Source organism: Zerene cesonia, chromosome 22, assembly GCF_012273895.1.
Source record: "Zerene cesonia ecotype Mississippi chromosome 22, Zerene_cesonia_1.1, whole genome shotgun sequence".
NCBI classification, from domain to species: domain Eukaryota; kingdom Metazoa; phylum Arthropoda; class Insecta; order Lepidoptera; family Pieridae; genus Zerene; species Zerene cesonia.
In genome coordinates this window covers 1,566,704-1,592,094 of record NC_052123.1, presented here as the reverse complement: position 1 = coordinate 1,592,094, position 25,391 = coordinate 1,566,704, and the positions used below count along the sequence as shown (strand labels likewise).

The following is a 25,391-nucleotide window of genomic DNA, read 5'->3' as shown; positions in this document are numbered from 1 at the left end:
TTTTTGTCTCTCCTTCAAGCCTAAACTGCTGAACGGATTTCGAAGAAATGTTGTACATAACTAGTTTAAGACCTGAGAACAGCAACTACGCGAGGTTTCCTTTGACTAGGCGGGCGAAGGCGCGAGCTAAAAGTTAGTATAAATTACCTTTAACATCTCCCACTTATTCAATATCTTCATAGCGTATACCCGCTCGCTCGTCGCCGCACCGGATGCTGTACCGTTGCCTTCACCATTCTGAATATATAAAAAAAAACGTTTTAAAACACTTTTATTTTTTGGGGTTTGTCGAAAACACAGAAACAACCATTACTGGCACGACTGTGTTTGAAATTTTAACTACACCTAACTATTAAATATAATATAATTAAAAAAATAGATTTTCTTCAAGTCAAAGTTAATTGTTCATTACTGGGTGGTTATTGGTCGAGTAGATAAAATTCAAACAAAAACACAACTAGGACAGGAATACTACATAGCCAAACCTTTATTTGCAACAAAAATAAACTATTATTTTTAATTACTTAATAAAAATGTTGAAAATTGTATCACCACAAGTGCACACTATTATTTATCAGAACATAATTAAAAGAAACCATAATATATTTATCAGCATTCAATCAAACTAATGTCAAACACATTGATTTATCTGTATATTTGTACATAACAATATAGAACACAACTTGCCTGTATAAAGGATGCTCTAACGACACACACTTCGCCGAACGCCCCCCGCCCGATCACCTTGACTAGTTCGAAATCGTCCCGCGACAGTCTGAGGCGCTTCAACGCGGTCGCCACCGGTTTTACTGAAATTGCATACAAGAAAAGTCAACACAAGGGACATTATAAAATATTCTAAGACCTCTTTATATGTTTGGGGATATCCTTCGCACCTTATAACACTCGACGGTCCACATTTTACGCTTTAGAAAATAGATAAGCGGAGATGTGGCGAGCCTGAGCTATTCGACCTTATTTGTTGTTAAAGATATGTACTATACCATCGACCATTTATGATATTACCTAAATCTTAATTGTTACTTTTAAGTATAATAAACCTTACTATAAATACTGACCCTTAGCTAATAGGCTGATTTTAGTGTCACGCTGAACATCGGAGCACCGCACACGGTGATACTAAGCGTTATTCTAAATAGCCGCCTTCTCACGCCGCAAACTGCTGTAGAAACACTCGTCGTACAGCACGAGCAACACGTCAAGCGTGTTGTTTCCACGCCGAGCGTGTTGGAGCTTAGTGACAGTTCGTGGACGTACTCACCGTAGCTAATAAAGTCAGCTACCGCCTTCTCGCGCCGCAAGCTGCTGTTGCAACACTCGTCGTACAACACAAGCAACACGTCGAGCAATGTTTCCACGCTGAGCGTGTTGGCTCGCGGTCCCTGCAGCCGTCGCGAGACGAACATCGTCTCGATTTGCTTGAGACGCTTTATGCCGAGCGCTGTAATGCGAGAGACAATAATGTTAACAATTATATGCACACCGTATCATAAACTAGATTTACTAGAATTCTGTATCTGAAGTTTAGTGTTCGCTACTCAAATAAGTAACTTAAAATAAGCAAATAAGTAACTTAGAATAATAAGAACACTTAAAATAAGTAACTTATTAAAATTAATAAAGAACTATGAGATATAGAAAATATGTTGAGACTTGATTATAATGTTCGAGGTCTAAACTCGTGGTTCGCCTGATGGTAAGGGATCACCACCGCACATGAACATGTGCAGTGAAAGAGCCTCTGCAAATGCATTTCACAATTTAAAGGGTAAAGAATAAAGGATTGCAGTAATCTAATGAAACTTAAAATGTACAATGCAATCGTTGTATAATTTATACACAATTTAATATACATATAATGAGAGCTAAACGTATTTATTTATATCAAACACTTAACGAAATGTGGTACAAATAATTTCATACTTTCTAACCTGCTCCGTATTTTAATTTCAACTAAAATAAAAAAATTCCCACCATGTCAGTCAGTCACCTTGCGAGATAAATGGCAGAATGTACAATGCACATCTTTATTCATCTTGCTGATCGACTTTCGATCGATACGACACTCGACAATCTTGCAAGGCAAAAATTTTCTTTAGTCTATAATTATCGACCTCCAGTACAGCCATAGACTCATATTACGCTCAAATGTAGTTATCTCAGTAAAATTCTACATACATTCTTTTAAACAATAAGAAAAAAACAAAGACTTGTTTAGTGTAAAAAAAACAAAACATAATATATAGAATCTATTTTACATACCTATAAAGGGGAAAATATACGCGGATAAAAATAAGCTATTACAAATATTAGGTTACACATAAACCTATATTTTATAAAGTGACGCAATTTATTGTTTAAAACATCGACCGGAGATTATTTTCTATATATATTATTTTTTATACGCGTCCAATGGCAACTGTCCAACACAGCATACTACAAGATCCCTTTATGCCTGGGTGACACATCCTAAACCTGTAAGCTGGAGCGTTTTAACAAACTCTTAACTTTGTATGCATGTTTACCACAGATTATACACATATTATACTATTTAATTACTGTTATGTTTATTTTAGACGATTTTATAAAAGCGTTTTATTTCAAAACTTCCACCGATTCGGAGTGTCGCTTCTACCCAGAAATTTGGACAAGAAACTCGATAACTAGTTTTTTTTAAGTATTTTCAATAATTACAAATAGACAAAATTAAAATACTGTGACAGTCTAACATATTATAATATGATCAACCAAAGGTCTCTCAATTCGTATAATACGTAATATTTCATAAAACTTATTAACCGACATATTAATGACATATAAAAAATGAAAAAGATACCTATTAGTAGGTGTGATTTTTACATTAATAAAAAATTAATGCTGTAAATGTCCTGTTTATATAATTTAAGAGAATTAATTAGTTTTACTTACGGGTTGATAATATTCTTCGGCTCGAGCGGACTAATCTAAAATTTGTCATGATTCAAATAAAATTTTCTTTCAAACATTTGAGAATTTGCTAATTATAAGGATTAACTATTTATAAGGATTTTTTTATCATAACGTGTCAAACACTTTACTTCCAACAAAGTCGCTGGCAGATTGTAATGTTCCGACTTTTTGACGGTATAATCTAAAAATGCATATATATTAATCTACCTTCATCGGGAGCTATATCCAACCATCCTATCCAACCTTCATTTCTCATTTGTTGGTATGTATACATAATATGGGTTTGTAATTAAAATACTTCTTTATAGAAAGTCCATTTTAACCAACATTTTATAGTTAGTCAAAACAACATAGTATTGAATAAAACCGCTGATTTAGTGTGCATTACATAAAAACAACAATATGCTTCGAAAGTTGTGTCAAATTTACAGGGATATAAAACCATCCCGCAATTTGAACGTGAAATAGATATAATTAACGGATGTTTTGATATATATTCTTCATCAGCGGGTCATAAGTTTTTTTTATGTCAAAGCGGGCAACTGAGCTGGTGGTTCGCCTGATGGTAAGCGATCACCACCGCCCATGAACATTCGCAAAGGTAGGGCCTCTGCGAATGCGCTGCCCGCTTTTTTGGGGTAAGGGAAAAGGAATGGATTAACGACTGGAAAGAAGGAATGGACTGGGACGGGTGAGGAAAAGGAAACGGGTCTCCGGCTCCCCCACTCAGCGTACGAAACACAGTGGCATGCCACTATTTCACGTCGGTTTTCTGTGGGGGTGTGGTACTTCCCCGGTGCGAGCTGGCCCAATTCGTTCCGAAGCGTGCTCGACTCCCACAATAGTATAAGTAATATTACGTGTCAAAAATCAAATAGATTATGGTGGGAGTCGAGAACGAATCGGCACGAATTGTTCTGAAAACATGGAATCGCACCGGAGAAGTACCACACTCCCACAAAAAGATCGGCGTGAAATAGTAGCATGCTAAAAATAGTGTTTCGTAGTGGGAGTGAGGGAGCCGGAAGCGCGTATCCTTTTCCTCACTTTTCCCAATTCATTCCTTAACCCAATAAAAGCGGGCAGCGCATTAGCTGAGATAGGTACCACCGCTACGAATGTTCATGGGCAATGATGATCGCTGTCCATCAGGTGAACCACCAGCTCAGTTGCCCGCTATAACGTATATCGGAACCTTTATAAAAACTTATTAAGGCGTTCATATATTTTTATTTCCAACGACCACAGATTAACCATACATAAAAAAAAAATGTTCACAACCATAACACCGTACACCGCCCGAATAATAACATATTGGCATTATAAACAGTGTAAATCTAACGGTACGGTATAAAACAATTAAAATATTCGCACATACAGGCCCCAGCGGAAGCGGCCATAAGCCAACAAAACAATGAAGGATATCCCATGCCCCTATTATGGGAACAACAATATACCAACGAAGCGACTACCTACATTCCGAATGCACATAATAACCGCCGTGACTCAATTGGTGGTATGCTAATTAGCTTCACTCACTAATTGAGCGGCATAGCCACGATTGCCCAACTAATAGGCGATATGAAATATTAGCCATGATTTTTAATATGAGAATTGCGATGTGGCGATGTTTGAAGCGTTTAGTTTAGCGTTTATGCATAGACCATAAATAATCTTTTATCACACTAGCTGTTCGCCCCGGCTTCGCCCGTGGTACATATGTTACTCGTGGATAATGTAGCTTTCGAATGGTGAAAGAATTTTTAAAATCGGTCCAGTAGTTTTTGAGCCTATTCATTACAACCAAACAAAGTTTTCCTCTTTATAATATTAGTGTAGATAATTCATATTTAATCGATATGCATACATTCGAATGCAATTTTTCTCTGTGGTTTGTTTCTCGATTGCGTCGTGAGCTTTTGTCGATTCGTGTGATTATTTTTGTGTTTGATAGGAATTTGTTGTCATTTGGTCCCATTTTAGAATCTGATGTGGTAACTCCCTTTTTAAAGACATCGGTAACCTTTTTGTAGAAAAGAATAATTTATTTCAATTAACAAAATTGAGATTATCAAACCTCTTTTGAACTATCTGTATATTAGAATTCCCACAAACCCTTTCAGTGGTTAACGCGTGATTACCTACCTCATAGATAAACCGACCGACGGTCTGACTCATTTTAATATTTATATAGTTATATATTGCAGTGTTGATTAGGCGCTCGTCCCAGTTTCCCCTAGATTAAACAATTATCTATTAAAAGATATAAATATATCAAGGATACCTATTTTATAGGTGCATTTATTATCCGAGGGGGTCGCGGACGTATACTAGCTAGCTCCCGTGACCCCTTCACTAAAGCAGCTCGTCGGAACACAGTGGGGTTTTAGTCGGTTGGAATCCGACATAACCCACGTCTCCTTTCTCCGGGGGCCGTGGGTTTATACATAAGATTTAACCCAAAAAAATGGTTCATCTATAGATATAAAAGAAAGTAGTGTTAGTTACACTATTTATAACTCAAAACGGATTAACCGATTTGGTTGAAAACAGGTGAAGAGGTAGCTTAGAACTAGAATACGGATATAGAATAGTTTTTATCCCGGAAATCCCACGGGAACGGGATCCATGCAAAACTAGCTTTCTTGCGGCTACGCGGGCAATGCCGCGGGCGAAAAGCTAGTTTATTATAATACTAGCTGACCCGGCGAATTCCACCATAGAACGCCATAGAACATTTTTTCAAAATCGGCCCTGCCATTATCTAGTTATATATACAGATCAATTTAGATATCTATTATAGATTACCAATTTGACTTATTGAGAATTAGGTTTTAATATTCTAGTATAGGTCGACCGATCCGCTTCATTTAGAGAGAAAAGACGTTAAATATTTCAACTGCTGAATTTTTAGAACACAATAGACCTCACGTGTTAGAAACTGATAAATAATTTTTGAAATCATAGTCTTCTATATAAATAAAACACATCATTAAATTAATTTCTACATTCGGCTAGTAATTAATGTACATAATATGTGCTTATTAAATACAAATATATTCACGGCTTTCTACCCAATTCTTCTCGGTAGACGCAACATTTGGGACGCGCGCTTATAATTTAAATAAATTGTTATTAAATAAAATATTTGCTAAGCACCTATAAGTATATAAATATGATTGTTTAAGAGTAGAGAACGGATGGACAGATCTGGACACAATGCGGGGCAGGATTTTTGCTCCGTTTATCCGCTTAGAGGATGAGATGGAGTAGGCTAAAGCTAGTCATGAATAAATATCTGAAATTTTTAAAGAATCGGAAAAATTCGATCTCAAGATGATGCGGGATGCGAACCCGCGTCTTTTTGCCAATCCGTAGAGACGTAGCCTCTCGGCCACCCGAGATCCCTATAAAGCATTTCAATGCTATAAAACTAGAAATTAAATAAATAAATGTTTTAAACTACAATAAATTATGACACATTGAATTCTAGAGATTGCTTTGGGTTTTCGAATCATGGCCACTTGTAGGTATATCATTTATGAATTAATCATAACCGACGTTAAAAAACAAAGGAAGATCTCGATTGTATCGTATTTTTTTTTACGTATTCAAAAATCTATTATTTGCACGCAATTCGTTTTGCGATTTGATAGTAATATAATCAGTCAAGTACATCGTCTAGATAACATTTATCAATGCTTTTACAACGCAAGGCCGTCTGTACTTGTTTTTAGGGTGTTAGAATACAGTTTAATTATTCATTAAGACGATAATTGCGCTAATATCACGAAGGTCAAATTTGTTTGTTTGTTTTGTACATATAAGTGAAAGTACTGAACTATTTTAAATGCTAGTGGACGAATTAAACACTCATCTTCATGTGGCTTTACTTCTATCTTCATATCCAATGAAGAGAGATCTCCTGAAGAACGGAGATCGAAAAAAATTGCCTAATTACATCAGTTATCTTTCAGTGAATGTCTCGTTAAAAACGGCCAAGCCGTTTCAGAGGAAAACCCGGAACAAACAGACAGAGAGACAGTTCAATTTTGATTATTGGTATAACTTTTCAAGTTGTTTTTTTGTACCAGCACAGGACTCGAACCCGGAACACTTCAACTCACAGCCAAATAGAGAACTAGACCAAGAAAATACAAAGAACTGTAACGCCATGTAGATATAGAACATGAACCATAGACAAATTCGCGTAAGCAGTTAAAAAAAAAACATATAAAACCTTCAATCAATATCTGTTAAGAAATAGAGGAAAAAAAATATTCACCGCCGAGAATTATAAGAAAAAATCGCGCGCGACCCACTGACCTAAAATGAAAATGAAAAGTGTAAAAAATAAACAAAGTCACCGTGGATATTTTCTTGTGTGCAAAGTAAATGCTAGAAGTTGCACTGAACTGAATGTGCACTTCGTTTGCTTTAAAGTTACGATAAATGCTTCAAAACTGCAGCATGAAATGGAGAATCTTACTTGTGAATTTAAATGTAATTCAATGAATTAAGTCAGAATATAAATTATAGCTGTGTCAGCAGTTTAATCATTTTGTTTGCGTTTCATAACAAAAATCCAGCGTTTCAATATTGAAAACATATCGAAAAATCTTTAGATAAGAAAAATAATTTATTTTCTACAATACCCAAATTTTTTTAGCCAAAATTATACATCAATTGGACAGTTTTCGTTATACAAAACCTAATTAAACGATTCACACAGGAGGCACCAGCTTTCAAATAAAAAAAGAATCACGTTCACCAAGTTGAATGTTCTGAAGTAACAAAGCCAATGAAAATACATGCCAATTTATAACCTCCTCCTTTTTTGAAGTCGGTTGAAAAAGATCATCCACGTTCCTGGGGAGGGAGGTAACACTCCAGAATCTCATATAGAACCCAACAATAACAATTTCCCATCAAACACAAAAAGAATTGTCGATCGGGTCAAAAGCTACAGAGTACCAGAGTGTCTAATATAGTATATCACAATCTAATATATAAAATTCTCGTGTCACAGTTTTCGTTGCCATACTCCTCCGAAACGGCTGGACCGATTCTTATGAAACTTTGTGTGCGTATTGGGTATGTCTGAGGTTATATCGGCCAACATCTATTTTTTATCCCGATATTCGGATACGGACTTACGCGGGTGAAACCGCGGGGCGCAGCTAGTATTATATAAAAATCCAGTGTCATGATGTATGTTCCTAATGAACTCTTTACCAACTCAACCGATTTTGATGAAATTTGGCATTTTATGTGTTATTTGGTCCAACTTAAGATATAGGATAGTTTTTATTTCGATTAATTATCACAATAATTTATAATCTCATTATTTTTAATTATTACTCAGCCACAGCAACGCGTGGCCGGGTATGCTAGTAATATAGTATATTTGAGATCTCCTGTCTCTCTCCTCCTTATTTTTAAGTTGTTTACAGTCAAATTAAGTTGAGTACATCCTTCTCTTCTCTACCTATGTGTAGCAATAAATAAGATTGATAGAGTCCATTTGAAACATTCAAATAACTGCTTTTTGCTTAGCACACATGGTTCATACATATGCACTACATTTACCAAAAAACATTTTTTGTTTGTCTGTAGGTTATCTCTGAAACAGACCGAATTTGATGAGACTTTCGCTGGTAGATAGCTGATATTATAGGGAATATATTGGAAACATTGGAATTTAAAGGAAAAACTATTTTATGTGTGTGAAACCAAATGTAGCTGCTAGCATGATATATGTTTCTAACGTTATATAGTTACAATTCGAGATAAAATTATACTTTCATTAAAATTGTATTATGAAAATGCGAAAAAAGATACCCCCTAGACCCCCCCCATGGTAGAAATAATCACACTAATATTATAAATTTTGGTTTGGATGTTTGTCAGTAAATCAAATTTGGTGTACAGACAGGGTATGCTGGTATGGTATAGCTGATTTGGGAGATAGGATACTTTTTATCCCGATTAAATGCTCCCTTGGGATAAAGCAGGGATCTTGATATTGGGCGAAGCCGGGATATATTATAGAATAAACCTTCCTCTTGAATCACTATCTATTGAAAAAAAACCCCATCACAATCTGTTGCATCATTTTAAAGGCATATAGATGCACAGACGGCGGAATACAACTTTTTGTGTTATACTATGTAGTAATTACAAGTGCATAAATACAGAATATCTTGTCACAGAAATTAGCCATAAATGTTAAATTGAGCCCAAATTCAAACCACAATAACTTCAAATAAAGGCTTGACACTTGACTTTCAAATAAAGACATTGGTATAACTTTTAACATAAAACAAAGGATAAGAGATCTTTTTGCATCACTCTTAAAGATGAAGTACTACTATAAATACTTCATACTATATCCTTGGTATAGAGTTCCTACTATTGTTACGAATGTGATGTGTGATCTTAACTGTCTGTCTGTCTCTCCTCTACACCTGAACCACTGAACTAATTTGGATGCAATCTGCACTAATAATATAAAGTTGAAGATATTGTTTGATTAAGTGCACTTATTTCAGGAACTACTGGTTTGATTCAAAATACATACATTTCTTTTGACCATGTGGATGAGGCCATTGGGGCGGGAAAGAAGTTATTGTATACGCTTACTCAAATAAAAATCACTACAAAAAGGTATGAAGTGAAGAACTAAGAATTTGAAAAATAACACAAACATTCAGCTGCTTATATCGCTTTTGATGATGCCGTGATGATAGTCTCAAATCCCGATAACAGTAATGAACTATACCATACCTGGTACATTATTGGTAGGAGCCAGCGCCCAATCAGGGGAGGAGTCCTCTTCATCAGACATTTTCATTAATTCACACCGCACAACCACTAGTTATCACTTATTAAACATGTCCATAACACTTCCACTTAAATCCTAAGAGATTCACACGTCAACTAAGCATGGTTGTTCTTATCTGTTGTATGTTCCATTTTTGTTTATCTGTAATTAAAAATAATTTAGTAGCCAGTTAATTTTTGTGTTATTTTTAAAATGCAGATAGTTTTAGCTATAAAGAAAAAATCAATATGTAGCACTTCATATATATTAATACATTTTTAACATCATATTTTCTATTTCGTCACTAAATTGTGTGGGTGTTGTCATATTTAGGGCACTCAAAAAGGCGTTAGAGCTTTATTGCTTGTTGATAAAGACAAAATTAGTAATGATTTATTTATATACAGCGTTTAAATGCCACCACTGCACAAGGAAGGAAATATAATCCGTTGCTATATTGATTAAACTAAACAGGAAACTTTAGTAAATTTTCACCATTGTCTAACGATTCGTAGTCGACAAATGCTTTCTATTCGTTTAATACAAGGTTGCGGGCGTCAAACGATACTAGAGCGCTTTCGCAATTCACAGATTTGAACTTTATTTAGACGGCATTGCATTTTAATCACAAAAAAAAACTAAAGTTGCAAGCCGATGACATATTTATTCTGTTCCGAATCGTTACTATAAATAAACAAAAATTTTATACTTGCATTTGATAAGTGCTTTAGATCGAAGTCTTTTTAGTCTTTATTCTATAAAAATTCTTATTGTTCAATCTCCTATACAATAGCAAAGATCTTAACCTAAATTTATTCTATCGATTGTTATGCAAAAACACACAGATGACTCATCATAATCACAACAACTGCACAATTGTATTTCCACTTATCAATATTCACCTGTTTTAGAATGGTAATATCATGAATTATCGTTATCGATATATTTAAAAATCACAGAAATTATTTAGAGTCCTTCCAAGCAGACATTTTTCTCGGGGAGTAGGGGACTGGGGAAGTGGGGAGCCAAGGCGAGAGACACACACGATGTTTCCATATTATATCGTAATCAGTTTCCCCTATTACCATATAATGAATTTTTGTGTTAAAATAATGACTGTTCAAAGCTAAGAAAATTATAGAAGCTTTCATTACTAGGGCACTAACATTCAATATCGATCGCAGATAGGTAGTAGCACTATTGGTAACAATATTTTTTTTAATATTAATAGCGTACACATGAATAAACACACATAATTAATACATAGTATTTGTAATAACATGAAGAAATATTTGTAAAATTTTCATTCTAAATGCTGTGTAACATTTAAAAGTATCTATATAAAAAATATTATCGCTTTTTTTCAAAACTTTTAATAATATTGGCAACACTAAATGTTAGTGACAGCTTATTATTGCCATGCTACCGTATTTCCAATATTTTAGGTAGTAATCAAAATCGGATAACGAAGTACCTGTTACTGTATTGCAGAAATCAATTCAAGATAAACGGTTAGTGTAAGAATAAAGATTTTTATCACAAACATTTCATTTCACTTTAAATGTAAAATCATACGCAATTAATATTAACTACAATCTTATCTAGATATGTTGAGTATATCTTATTATTCACAATTTAATGAAAAACGTTAATTGTTTAATTACAAAACACATAGAATCATTATTCCAATCCATCGTTCATAACAAAAAGACACAAATGAAAATAAATAATACGTTTGCCACTGTATATTTTATTTTTTCAATACTATCCGTTGCTAGTTGCTACTGCGCAAGGAATCTGTGATTGCTAAATTCAGAAGTCGTCAAACTGGCAACGTCCATACCGGATATGGTACAGGAAATACGTAAAATTTTTGACCGATCTTTTAAAAACTTTTATATATTTTTGTTGAAAAATAATAAGTAAGCTATATTTTATTAATTGAAAAATCATTATAAAAATTATTTTGTTATTATAAATATAACATTTTGGACACTATTCTATAAGTGCATATAAATTCCTTCTATAAAAGTAGTTGCATTGACAGAGCGTCATCGTACGTAATGGAGTCGATGTTCACTTTGACCAAGTTATGATCATGAAAATTGAAATTTTTCAATGAAATATTACGTAAAAGTGTTGTGCTATTAAGTAATTCGTTGCAAGAAGTTATTGAAAGTAACTTATGGATCTTAAAACTGAAGAAAAAGTGTGTATACAACCTCATTTTACGTACAATGGTATGTGTGCCATCAAAATATTTTGGAAAGTTCAATGTAATTACTTTTATATCACAGGTTATAGATTTCTGTAGTTTGAAACAAGAGTGTTAAGCGTTTATAAATGACCAATCAATGTTTTTCTTTCCATAATAGCTGTGAATTAGTGTAATATTCCGTTGCTTTGTAGTTCGCGTAACTGGGTAGCAGTTGGAAAGGTCATGCATTATATTGCGTTTTTGTTTTCAGAATGAGAACTACGATTACGCTGCCAAGGCACAAATCAAAGCACGCTGATTGTGCGCGGATACATTTGGAACTGTAGTTGCGGCGTGTTTTCATGGTTTTACGAGGGCACGTCATTGCAAAGACTGATGAAGGAATGGCTTCGGATCAGCCAGTGAAGAAAAAACAGAGGATTGACGGGCCTGATATAGATGAAGGAAGTGATAAATCCGGTGAGGATATTCTCACAGACATATACGATTCTGAAACGCCAGCTGAGCATTCAGGCGATTTCATTACGAGAAATGGTGAATCGCCTGATAGTGGTACAGTGAGTGAAGATGCGGTCGACTGTTCGTCAATATTAAGGCTTCCAAGTGATACTAATGTGGAAATAATACCCTCATCCAGCAATACACCTAACTGGACAGTTGCTGATGACAAATTACTCACTGAGTTGCGGACTCTTCAAAATTCTCTGGTTGGTCAGTGCTTGTGTGGTTTAGACGAAAATGTTATCTTACAACTGTTTGATAGACGATTACATATTGCAACATGGCCGTTGACATGCTCTCTCACCTACCTTTCAACTATGCAATTGCTATTTGACATTTATTTGAAACAAAACAATTCAGGTACAATATGTTCACGGCTGATGCATGCTTGTGATATATTCGTTAGGAACAGGCATGACTGGATAACAGAAGTGGTTGACTTATCGGAACACAAAAGTAAATTCATTACATTTGTTGCAAGTAGAGTCTTAGCCAGCTTTTTAATAGTATCAAAAGATACAGTTGATGAGAATTGGCTACAACAGATTGCAGAAAATATTTATTTATTTGATAGAATAAACAGAATCACAGTACAAAAGATTAACTTCAGTTTAGATATAATAAAGAGGATAGTTGAATGGAAGGATATAGAACAACATCCACTGGAGGACAGTAATTATATAAATTCAACAGCAAATGTTCAAGTACATGAGGATAATCCATTCCGGAGCAGTTCCAGCTATGGGAGCGCACACATGCCTTCTAACTCACGGAATGATAACTTACATAATGCATTTTCAAATTTACAAACTCACAGTTCGCCTTCCACATCAAGTAGAGATAGCTCCACTGAAAACAAGCCAATGACTATAAAACTTCGAGAGCCAGTGTTAAAATTACCTACTGAGCAACCTATGGGCAGGATAGAAAGAAGTGAGTCCCCAGAACCTCAGCCTTCGAGAATAGAGAGGGTAAATGAGCATGGTTGTGTTACTGTTATCTTAACGGATTCAGAATCTTTTGACACGTCTCATATAAAATGTTTAACAATTAAAACTCTAGAGCACCATTGGCCTGTGCTTGTTAAGAATATGAAACTCCTGCTACTTAGGTACCTGAATTTAAGTAATGCTGAAAATTGCGTACTTACGTTTTTCTCCCTGTGGGAGAATATTATAAGTGTTAAGGCTAATCTCTCAGTGATAGATACAAAGCCATTCTATGCTGACTTGCAGAGCTTCATTGATTTGTTAAGAAATACACTATTACCACCTTTAATATATAGTCATTTGTTGAGCTTATTCAATGAGGTGTTATGCTATGGATCCACATTAGCCTTACAGGATATTTTGCCAGAAGAAATATGTACATTAGCACATTCTATTGTAAGGTATGTTAAAGACTTTCGGCTACTGAGCGATGTGAGAGTCCAAAGCAGTAGGAGTGGATTCGGCTTTTTGGGGCATGAATGTACTGTATTGAGAGATTACTCATTAGGCACTGAGGTAGCTCCTATATCAACATCAATACAGCTAGTCGACCAGAGCTATGGAGATGAAGAAAATGATGACAACAACCAATTGCATGAAGTCGACAAGACTATGTTACAACGGATGTCACTATTAGTACTGAAATCGGTTGCTGTAACAGTTAAAGAAATGCGATGTGATTCATCCGATAGTTCCATAGATTCATCAGACTACAATGCTATACAAGACATGCAGATTGTCGAACGGTCAATACGAGATGTGTTAAAGAAGCTAGACTCATTCATACGAAATCGACTTGAATTCCACCCGGAAACACCGTTTACGAAAATGTTGATACATTTATTCAGTGAGCAGGATGATTATTTGATTGAATCTATGGTTTGCACATTAGACATTACTGTTGGTATTGTTTACAGGAATTCAATGTATCCCGATCTAATACCAATGCTGAATCCCATAATGTCATTTATGGAATTCCTTAAAGTGGTATCACACGACAGCGATGTGCTTTTAGATTACTTGGTGAGTAACGAAACCTGCTTTCTCTTGTATTTGTTGCGATTTTTAAAGTATGTAAGGAGGAATTGGCCGAAATTTCTAGAGACCTGTCAGCAAATGGATGATACTAGAGGGTTGGACGAAACAATGAGGGTTCTAATTAGGTTACGTTTACAGATCAGTAGGCTTGTCTCAAAAGCATTGTTTCCTTATAATATAAGTCCTGTTTTGAGGTTATTGGAGGTCTGTGAAAGCTTATATGAAGGCAATGAGTTCAGTTAAAATGTGTCTTAACGGTTTTAGGAATTTTAACAGAGCAATGTTTTAATGCTGGGCATTTAAAAATGACATAACCATAAAAATTTTCTTTGGTTCTCACATCCTGTACTTGACTTGTACATTTCGTCCACTTATTGTCCAAATCTTAAAATTTATTCATACCATTCGCTCCAATTAAAATTCCTGAAACTTAATTTCTATAAACAATCCCACAAAGACTGCAAATTATATTAACATTCCAAATTTTTTATTGGCATAATTAAGTTAATTAGTAAGTAGATTAATTAATTTATACTAACTGTAGATGTAAATGTGTAACAATGTTGTATAATGTCTTCCAAATACAATTGGTACAATTACATGGTATATTTTTAAAATAATAAATTTCAAATGAGATTAGTAGTAAAGGGAAATTTACATGGAATGAGATGTTAATGATGAAATTGCTCGTTTACGACTTCAAAGAAACACAAACAAACATATTTTCGTACTCATAAGATTAGTAAGGATCTTGTAATTTGTTAATTTAACGAAAGAATATGCCATTAACTTAAAAAAAATCCAAACATTACGGTGTTGTTGAAATCTCTACATTGATTGCAGACTGGAAATCTTGAAATACTGGCGGGCTTTCATTTTATTTTACGAATATAACATGTAATTATCACCAAGTTAAAGTGCCTTAACGATACAATAAAGGTGCTCAATAATAACCAGCATTTCCCCCACAAAAGTAATGCTTCCTCTTAAGTAGTCTAGTTTTAATTTATTTTAAATCTGTATATTGTTTAGTTGTAATGCATATAAATGCGGGTTTTTTATCTAAATTATATTCTAATGCCACTTTGTAAATATGCCATCAATTACCATAAGTAAATGTAATCAGTATTAATGCAATTTTAACTTATGAACATACCTTCGTATCGCTAATGGAATACCACACAGGGATTTTATTGCAAATATTTTTGTTATGTTTATAAATTAATTAATACAGAAAGAAAAATTCCGCAATAGCGAAATTATCTTTATGGGAGGACAAGTTGTCGAGGAAGGAAAATGTCATAGAATCCTTATAAAGAAATAGAAAATAATGTTAAAAACCATTCGATCTGTCGAATATCTATGCAGTTTGCTGACCATAGACGTAAAATTTAATACCTGTGTCATTAAATTTAATTAAGTAAGTATATAAGGATTTGGTTTTCCAGAAGTACATACAAAAAGCTTGAAATTATTGATATTCTTAAATACGTATACATATTTTAAATATATCAGGAACATTTGCATTATCTTCCTTTGTGGTATGAATGAACTCATAAAATGTATATGAATTTAATCTTGTATAATTATGTTCCACAGTTAAAATAAAACAGACCAAGCATTTCTTGAGTTCTTTGTATCATAACATATTTTTGTTTATTTAAATTTAAGTCTTTAGGTAACCCCACAATATTAGCGAACTATTTATGTTAAAAAATTAAAATAATGAAGTGAAAACAATGCAATTCGTAATGTAATCAATTTATTTGAATCTCAGCCATTTATTGTTATAAAGTGTACTTATAATCACGAAAATATTGCTGAATCGTTGAAATTTGTTGTTTTTAAATTCACAGTTACAGAGATCCACGTTGACAATACAATAATGTCAAGTCCTAACTTAACATTTAAAAAAGAATCAATCTAGTGTCCACCATTCGCTCCGCCTCCTTGGTACAGTGGTTAAAGCGTGAGCCTAGAGCCGAGGAGTTCTGGGTTCAACTCCAGTGGGGACAAAAAAATCTTGGGTCTGGCAGGACACAGACGGCTGACGACCTACTTGTCCACAAAGAGATCAGTGTATATCATCTGCACCATACTCCACTGGGGACACGGGACTTCACTTATTTAGTATACACCATGATTCAAGGACCATCAAGCAAGCATTTATAATTTACTAGCCGAGCCGACGGCCTTTGTCCTGTCTTCGTGCAAATTGTCAAACCCGTGAATTTCAGCAAAGTTCAAGTGAAATTGAGGTTCATTTTTATTTATTGAGATATTGTTTATATTCCTCAACGATTCAGATAATAAAAATGTTCATTGTTAAAAAAATTTGGAAGAAAACTGTGTATTTTTTGTTTGTCATGTAAAATACTAAAAAGTTGACTGGCTTCATATTTCCAGCCTCATTTTGATATTGTATTTGAAAATTCGGATCATTTAAAATTATATTTCAAAGGCGCATTAATTACTGTTTTTGTAAGCCTAAACATTTATGTATTTAGGATAATTCTAAGTATATACTTGTTATTCGTAGATAATAATTTAACAGCAATAAATGAAATATTTTTGTACATGATTAAATTTCTTTGTTTAATTCAGTCTAAAACTTCATTTTAAATTACAACTTAGTTTTGCCCCGTGGATGAAACCACATAGACATAGGTCTGCCTGTTTTTCTTTTGAAATGAGCAGTATTTTTTCGAGTCACAACTTTAACTTTTAAACCTGTGTGTGTTTGGCATTTTGATGCTGCGTAATTATAAGTAATCTTTTTACTAATACTTGTAGTACTTATAATTTGTCTGAAAAGTACAATAATAGCAAAAAAAAATATTACTAGGGCACTACCTCCACCCCCAGTTTATAATAGTCGAAACCACTTTGATTTCGAGTTCAGTAGATTTTTAGAATATATTTTGAAAGAGGTTGATAAAGAAAAGATTTTATTTACTACTATTGTAATAATCGAATCCGCAACGAAAACATCCACAACAAACGACTTAATTTTTACAAACTATACTATGCCTGAACGCACTACGATTAAGGTAAAATGGCGCCATCTACATCTAACACACAAACATGGCACGTTTTCACCTAATTACTGACGACTGTGTGCGTAATATGTTATAAGAATTAAGAACACGTTTGTTTCATATCTTTTGTCGCGATAACGGGGGTGTAACATAACAGTTTTTCGAGAAACGGGGTATTAAATAAAATAAAAATATTGTTAAATATTTTATTTTTCTAGTCAGACTTCTCAAAACTTTCCCATATAATATCCAATCATACCATCCATTTGTACATTTAAAAGTTACTATACACAATAATTCTGTACATACACAAAATAATAACAGCGGAGAAAAAAAATTGTAATGTTCAAATTACAGTTTGGTATTTATTAGTAATCCTCAAATTATATCACTACACAGGTCAACGATTGTTCTACTAATTCTATATCTACACGAATTTATTTTTTAACTTGGCATTTTCATTTTAAGTGACTGGGTAATAGGGTATTGGCCTATATTAATAAGAAAACTTGCAGCGTTTATAAATTTGGATAACTATCACATCGTATAGACACGGTCCGTTGAAGTCTTTTGCAGGGTGACGTGCGAATTGTGGGATATTACACCGCGGGGAACAATCAAATAGCTCCAAACAGTGACAAATATTATAAAATATTTCATACCTGCCAGCCAATTCAACTTCTGAATGAAATCCATTTGTCAGCTTATCTGTAGGTTTAAATAATCTAAAGAATAATATACCAGTGATAAATAAGTTATCAGTGACTTTGTGAGAAACTGGTGAAGCTGGCCAGTTTATGTTTAGAAACAGACGGCTGATTTTTCTCTTATTAGCATAAAAAATCAGACGTCACCAATTGCCCCTCTCGTGTTCAATATTTTAGATGCCAGTATTTTTGTAATAATTCTTTACATATTATTAAAATAATTCTTTGTATCGTTACAAACTGACTTTTATACAGAACTCCGCAAGTAATTTACTATACGAGTCTCATGACTACTCTACACACCCCAAACACACAAATCAGAATATCTCAAATCTCAAACAACACCATACATGCATGTTTATATCTAAACTTTATGATACAAATGTCTGACAACTTAACATAATATACCTACATGGTAAACAATTTATGCTCGTGATATATGTTATTCATACCAACATAGTAAGAATATAAGTATAATAAGTTTTCTTGGGTTGACGTGCGTGTTACACATGTAAAAATTATGAAATTAAAGACTTTTTAACGGATTTTTATTCCGTCAATACATTAGTCTTTATTTTCTGAAATTATACATTACTCGTTCATTTATCTTGCCTGTAAATAATTGAATTTGTTATTTGTGTCACAGGTCAGTGATAAATAAAACTTTTTAGAGTTCCGTTCCAAAAAATTAAGACGGGAAGAGTCCTTATAATAGGGTTTTGTTTATACCCTTTGGTAATGGAGCCCTAAAAAGCATAATACAAATATAATTCATACTAACACATTCTCATCAGAAATTTTCATTCGCACTGTCCATTTAAATAAAATATAAAACCATTACTGCGGAAGCTGTTCCAAGATAAATTGTAGTAACAAGTCATATTAAAATACATTGCATTGCAATATATTCTCAACCATCATCATACAAAACTATACTTAACACACAAAAACCCCTCTATATTGTCCCTTTCTGTGTTTGAATAACATATACCGTGAGCACATCACAAAACATAGCACAACAAACAACAAAAAACACATCAGGTATCATAATCCTCGTCTATCTGTAAATCAGAGTTAATGTTCTCCAAGCTGACGGGTTTTGGTAAGGGTATTTCCACTTTTTTCACTTTCGGCTTGGAATTTTGCCGTTGCACTTTCTTCACTGACTTTGCACTGACCACGTTCGCTATAGTCGTGTCTAACACTTTGATTTCCGGCTTCGTCAGGTTCTTGGTGAAATCTATGTTCAGTAGAGGTGTGACTGGTGTGACCGGTGTTTTGGGTGGTGTAGTCTGCCTTACATCCACGCAGAACGTGGGGTCTTGCTTTGGCACTGGAGCTTCTAACGGTTTCATCTCCACAGGAGTCAAGCTTGCGTAGCTCGAAGTAGACGGCTGAGGGCTCGCGTACGTTGGGTTGACTCGAATCACGCTCCTATGTTGTATTTCCTCAGTGACTAGCGTTTCTTGATAGAAGTTTGCCGTCACGATTGGTTTCGCGTCGTTCTTCTTTGTTAAATCTATGGCCTCTATCGGTTGCTCTGTTGTTTTGTCAACTTGGACTGATATAGATAGAGGGGCGTTCTCTATGGGCGGTATAATTTGCTGCACTTTGATGTCCGAGCTGCTGGAACTGTTCGAGTCTTCTCTGACTACCCTCCGTGGCATTGACGCATCAGAATACCTGAAATGGTCAAATAATAATATTGGGATGAATGCTTAAATGGGTTCTTAATTTTTTTTTTAACTAATTAATAGTCACTTGAATTATATAATAGTCACTAGAAATATATAAATGGAATTAAAAACTGAATGTTTTGTACAGAACTTATAAAATAAGTGCCAAGTTCCAAAAAAAGACACAAACACACTTTAACGGATTTCAACGCGATTTATTTACTACCAGCTGCGCCCTGCAGTTTCACCCGCGTAAGTTCGTATCCCGTTGGAATGTAGTATGTTATTCCAGTTGTCCTGCTGTCTACGTACAAAAAATTATTGCAATCGGTTAAGTAGTTTTTGCGTGAAAGAACAACACACACACATCATTACAAATTTTCGCATTTATAATATTAGTAGGATAATATTATTGTTACCCGCTACCCGCATAAACTCAAACACAAAGAAATACTCGTGTACCAAGTTGTTTAATACCTACTTGATAGAGGAATAATTACCTTGAGGAATTTGGTGAGCTCTCACCACTCTGTAACTCCTTCTCCTCTGCAGCAGTTACGTCTGGTACATTTTTTACCTGAAATTAATCAATAAATCTGATTAAAACATAAATAATTTCCAATTTAAATACCTACATTATTGCTTACATATAAAAAAATGTTGGCTATATGATTATTTTCTACATAGATGTGTCACACATTGCTAGAACGAAAATAACTGCGTATGCGCATTATGAGAGCACGAGAGCTTATCGGCATAGCTATGGTATCGCTGCGGTCAAGTTTTTAAAAAGGAACATGCATACAAATGAAGACCATTGGTTAAAAAAATTACGTATAGACGTTATGTCTATTTCTGATTAATTCTTCTCGATTTCAGTGAACGGTATTTCTAAGTTATTTTTATATCATAGTATATATTATTTTACTAATAGCAATATTACGCATGATACATTTTTTTTCACACAAAGCGAGTTATTTGATTCTTTAATAAGCTAAAACTTCCTTGAAATTACACATTTGCATATCAATTTGAATAATATTTTTAGGTCGCGTGATAGCGATAGATTTTAAATCATGTTTATATATATATATATATTATACTTCGTTCGTACTTATTTCTGAATTGAGTTTTTTTTTATTCGAATGATCGATTTGTATTCGAGATTGTATTAGTCATGAAGGAAAAGATCTGATATAATATCAATAAACAATGTGTGTTTTATATGTTATACTAGCAAACCCGGCGAACTCCGTTTCGCCACCAGATGGTTGTATGTGAAAAATGACATTCCCGCTTTTCAGTTGAAATTTTTCCTGAATTTTCTATGCTATAAACCTCACGGTGCCCGAGACCTTTCCAACGAATGCAAAACCGTGGAAATCGGTTCGTGCGTTCTGGAGTTATAGCGTCAGGAAGGAAAACCCGACTTATTTTTATATATTAGATAACGTTAAATTATAAGACAGTTACCGGTATACAGTACTAGCTGCGCCCCGCGGTTTCACCCGCGTAAGTCGTATCCCGTAGGAATTTCCGGATAAAAAGTTGCCTATATATTATTCCAGTTGCCCAGCTGTCTACATACCAAATTTCATTGCAATCGGTTCAGTAGTTTTTGAGTGAAATATTAACAAACACACACACACAGATCCTTACAAACTTTCGCGTTGTTAATATTAGTAGGATAGGATAGAATATAGAAATAAAAAAAATCCGCTTGGTTATGTTTATAGATGATGAGCGAATTCGAATTCGCAAACACTCAACACCTCACAATCATTTGGCTTACTCAGCTAGCTTTTACACATAGCTGCCATGGGGTTCACAGCTATTTATCATTACATTGTATATTTCAATAAGATATGACAAATTATTGATATTCAAATAATACGATTATTTTATAGAGCAATTCAATTTTAAAACAGTCATCGTTGAAACATCCATCTCAGATATATTATGTAATATTGCACAATATTAGTATTAATCTTTGATTATGATATAGATCACATAAACCCAAAGAACTGTGATGAAAACCTTTGAAAACTTTTTACTTTACATTCTTTAATATGATAGGTCTGACGATAAGATTACCGACATTTTTTTTTTTTTTTTTTAATGTCATCGTCGGCAATGGAGCTGGTGGGTCGCCTGATGGTAAGCGCTACCACCGCCCATGAACATTTGGAGAGGCGTAAGGTCCAATGCAGATCTTACGCCTATTCAAATGGATTGCCGACTACAAGTTCGAACGGGATTATGAAAGGATTGAAGAGAGGAATAAAGGAAAGGACTGGAAAGGGTAAGGAAGAGGATATGGGCCTCCGGCTCCCCCACTCACCGAACGAAACACAGCAGTATGCTATTTCACGCCGGTCTTCTGTGGGGGTGTGGTACTTCCCCGGTGCGAGCTGGCCCAATTCGTGCCTATGCGTGCTCGTCTACCACATAAAATAGGAATACCGAAAAGGGTAAAATAAAACAGTTGAATTGATAACCCCCCTTTTTTTGAAATCGGTAAAAAAACTCACCAAGTCCCTCAAAAAGTCGAACCGCGACTCCGCCAATATGCACTGTTTCACGTGCGATGGGCTGAGCGTCTTGGCGTTCCTCTGCATGGTCACCTGCATCGCCTTACTGAGAAGCGACTCCACGAACAGTTCTAGGGTGCGAGGTGTTCGTAGAAAGGTCTGAGTTAAGGATATATTACGACCGATATAAAAGTGCAACCGAAAATCTACAATTATAAAGAGGGAACACTTTTGTTTTTGTATGCATTGTTGTAATATTTTTAACTAAATACTACTGGACCTATTTCGAATATTGTTTCATCATTACAAAGCTACATCTTCACCAAATGACATACTTAGACTATATATGTACCACGGGCGAACATCTTGTAATAAATATAGTCAAAAGTCAAAACCTATTACATACAACTCGAAAAAAAAACAAAAAAATAATAATATAAAGGTATAATCATCAGAAAACTTTTAAATCATAAATTTAACAAATTCTTTCGTAGGTAGAAATGACAAATTCGAAATCATCCTTTAATTTTTGTTAATATTCCATTAAATAACATACATCTTCAAAGTTTTCACGATATGATAAATTATCGCTTATGTAAGATAGGATTTATGAGATAATAAGCATATGGATATTTATAGAGTGTAAAGATAAACGTGAATGAGCTCTTATTACTCATGGGTTTTAAATAAACTAAAATTAAAAGAGGCAAAATCTGTTTTTTTTTTGTTTGTTTGCTACAACTTAACACAAAAACTACTAAACCATTGACATACAAAATCTTAAATGTACATAGCAATCATTAAAAATACCTGTTATTATTTTATCACGTCTGACCGATGGTCAGATTGTGGCTAGTAAGATCCTTACTAATATTATAAATGCGAAAGTAACTCTGTCTGTCTGTTGTGCTTTCACGCTTAAACCACTGAACCAATTTTGATAAAATTTGGAATGAAGATAGAACTGAACTTGGGAAAGGGCATAGGATACTTTTTATCGCCAAAAAAGGGTAGAAAGAGTTGAAAGAGAGGATGAAAGTTTGTATGAAAGTCGTTATTGTCAAACCGATTTTGATGAAACTTGGTTTGAAGATGGAGCTAAAAGTGGGAAATAACAAACCATACTTTTTAATGCGAAGAAAATTCTCCTTACCATGTCGCGCGATATAAGCGAATTCTAAGCGGGCGAAGCCGTGGACGAAAAGCTAGTTTAAGAAGATCCATTTCTCATATGATGAAAACTACTTGATTAGATTGAGTTGTATTTACAATTAACACAATACATAATTTATAAGATTAAGGGCTTATTTTTTAATTGTTGAAAACAATAAATCCAAAATTGTATTCTAATTCTCTATCTTTTGCCATTTTCCAGGTGGGTTTTTTATATTACGGCATAATACATTTTGAGACAAACAAGTTTAAACCAAGGATTGAAAAATCAGCTCTGAATGGACATTAGCGTTATTCCATACTGAAAATACTTATTATGGGTTAAAATAAAGTAACTTAACCATGGTCGCATTTATTATTGTATATTGCAAAGTATTATGTAACATTAAACATTGCATTACAGTTATGTTATTATCGACTGACTCACAGTAAACTGTTTATACTTTGTACCTACAACTACCTATATAAATACAGATGAATAGAAAAATTTGTTGCTAAGCATAAAACTGGAGAATGGCAAAGAACAATTTTTAAAACCTTTTTGTCAATGCACAAGTAGGTAAGAGATTTTTATAGAGAGAAAAGGAATACCAATGATGTAGCAGGGGCCGACTCCATGTTTTTAATACAAATAAATTAATTATTTATCATTTACCTATCTATATTTTTCGTTTTAATGTTTCACTAACCATTGTCCATCAAATTTTAATAAAGGACAAAGTAATACTGAATAGATTAGCGTTCTTAATAAGAATTTAAATTATTTTGTCAACAAAAATTCTTTCTATTAATATTACAATGTGAAATTTTTAGAATGGATGGATTATTTTTTTATTTATTTTTTTTAATTATATAGATAAGATGTAAGCTTGTAACAGTTTGTATCCTTTATGGCAAGTATATATAAACATATATGTAATAAAGCCTTGTTGTAAGTATTACAGTTGTAATTTTAAATTCTAGATAAGTAATTATCTTATGCATAATATAATGACACTAACAAAACAATGTTTTCAATTTCAGTTTTGATTAAAATAAATGAAAGAGTTATTAATAAATGAGATAAGCACTTTGCTTAATATCAGTTAATTAACCCAATCTAAATTGGGTCAAATAGTACAAAGCTATTGGTTCTACAATATATTACATAAAACATTACATATGTCAGTATTATTGTGAATTTTTAAATATTTTTTTTTTGTTTGTTATAAAATGTCATGACAATTACAATGTAAATATAGTATAGAATATAGGAATAGCACGAATGCTTTCAAAGTTGATCATGTTATAAAAATAACATCAACTGGCCATTGCAAAATCAAAATACGTTGTTATTGAATTTATAAAAATATGAGTTTTAGGTAAAAGGATATAGATTATAATAGGCACAGCCTGGGCCACCTTCCCCACTTCTTCATCAGTCTGCATAATCTTCTTTATTCGCCCCTACAAGCAAACAATGTCATGATATCACCAATCTCACAAAAATATCGACGAAAACAATCGACTATTTTGACCATTTAGGGCGGCCTTTAGACGTTTTTCGACTTACTGCTGGAAACCTCGCATTATATTTTCTCTTCTTTGATGGCATGGTGGTAATCCGTTCACTTTTGCACTATTAAAACTTAAATTAAAGCTCTCTTCGCCATTCCACTGTGATACATCTCGCGCATTTTTTAGGTTATAAAAGAGAGACGTTCGCAGCCTACTTCATTTATATACCA

General features: G+C 33.9%; 3 protein-coding genes across 3 annotated transcripts in view; 1 reads left to right on the top strand and 2 right to left on the bottom strand.

Moving 5' to 3' along the window:
• Nucleotides 1-10,851, bottom strand: part of LOC119835944 (serine/threonine-protein kinase Genghis Khan) — a 49,740-nt gene extending 38,889 nt beyond the window's left edge. The window contains exons 1-5 of the mRNA XM_038361078.1: nucleotides 10,696-10,851; nucleotides 9,757-9,955; nucleotides 1,283-1,462; nucleotides 688-809; nucleotides 148-237 (exon numbers count right to left, since the gene is read on the bottom strand). Of these exons, the coding sequence (XP_038217006.1) occupies nucleotides 148-237; nucleotides 688-809; nucleotides 1,283-1,462; nucleotides 9,757-9,823 (459 nt within the window). The 5' untranslated portion in view covers nucleotides 9,824-9,955; nucleotides 10,696-10,851. The remainder of the gene's footprint in view (nucleotides 1-147; nucleotides 238-687; nucleotides 810-1,282; nucleotides 1,463-9,756; nucleotides 9,956-10,695) is intronic.
• Nucleotides 10,852-11,836: 985 nt separating this feature from the next.
• LOC119835999 (protein lines) lies at nucleotides 11,837-17,125 on the top strand. Its single transcript, XM_038361157.1, has 2 exons — nucleotides 11,837-12,033; nucleotides 12,262-17,125. The coding sequence occupies exon 2, from the start codon at nucleotides 12,353-12,355 to the stop codon at nucleotides 14,780-14,782; it is 2,430 nt and encodes an 809-aa protein (XP_038217085.1). The 5' UTR covers nucleotides 11,837-12,033; nucleotides 12,262-12,352; the 3' UTR covers nucleotides 14,783-17,125.
• Nucleotides 17,126-18,068: 943 nt separating this feature from the next.
• Nucleotides 18,069-25,389, bottom strand: LOC119836092. The gene is made up of 5 exons (XM_038361334.1): nucleotides 25,217-25,389; nucleotides 25,038-25,110; nucleotides 22,492-22,634; nucleotides 20,461-20,537; nucleotides 18,069-19,967 (listed from the first exon to the last, which is right to left on the bottom strand). The coding sequence occupies exons 1-5, from the start codon at nucleotides 25,256-25,258 to the stop codon at nucleotides 19,322-19,324; spliced, it is 981 nt and encodes a 326-aa protein (XP_038217262.1). The 5' UTR covers nucleotides 25,259-25,389; the 3' UTR covers nucleotides 18,069-19,321.
• Between the last annotated feature and the right edge of the window lie 2 nt (nucleotides 25,390-25,391).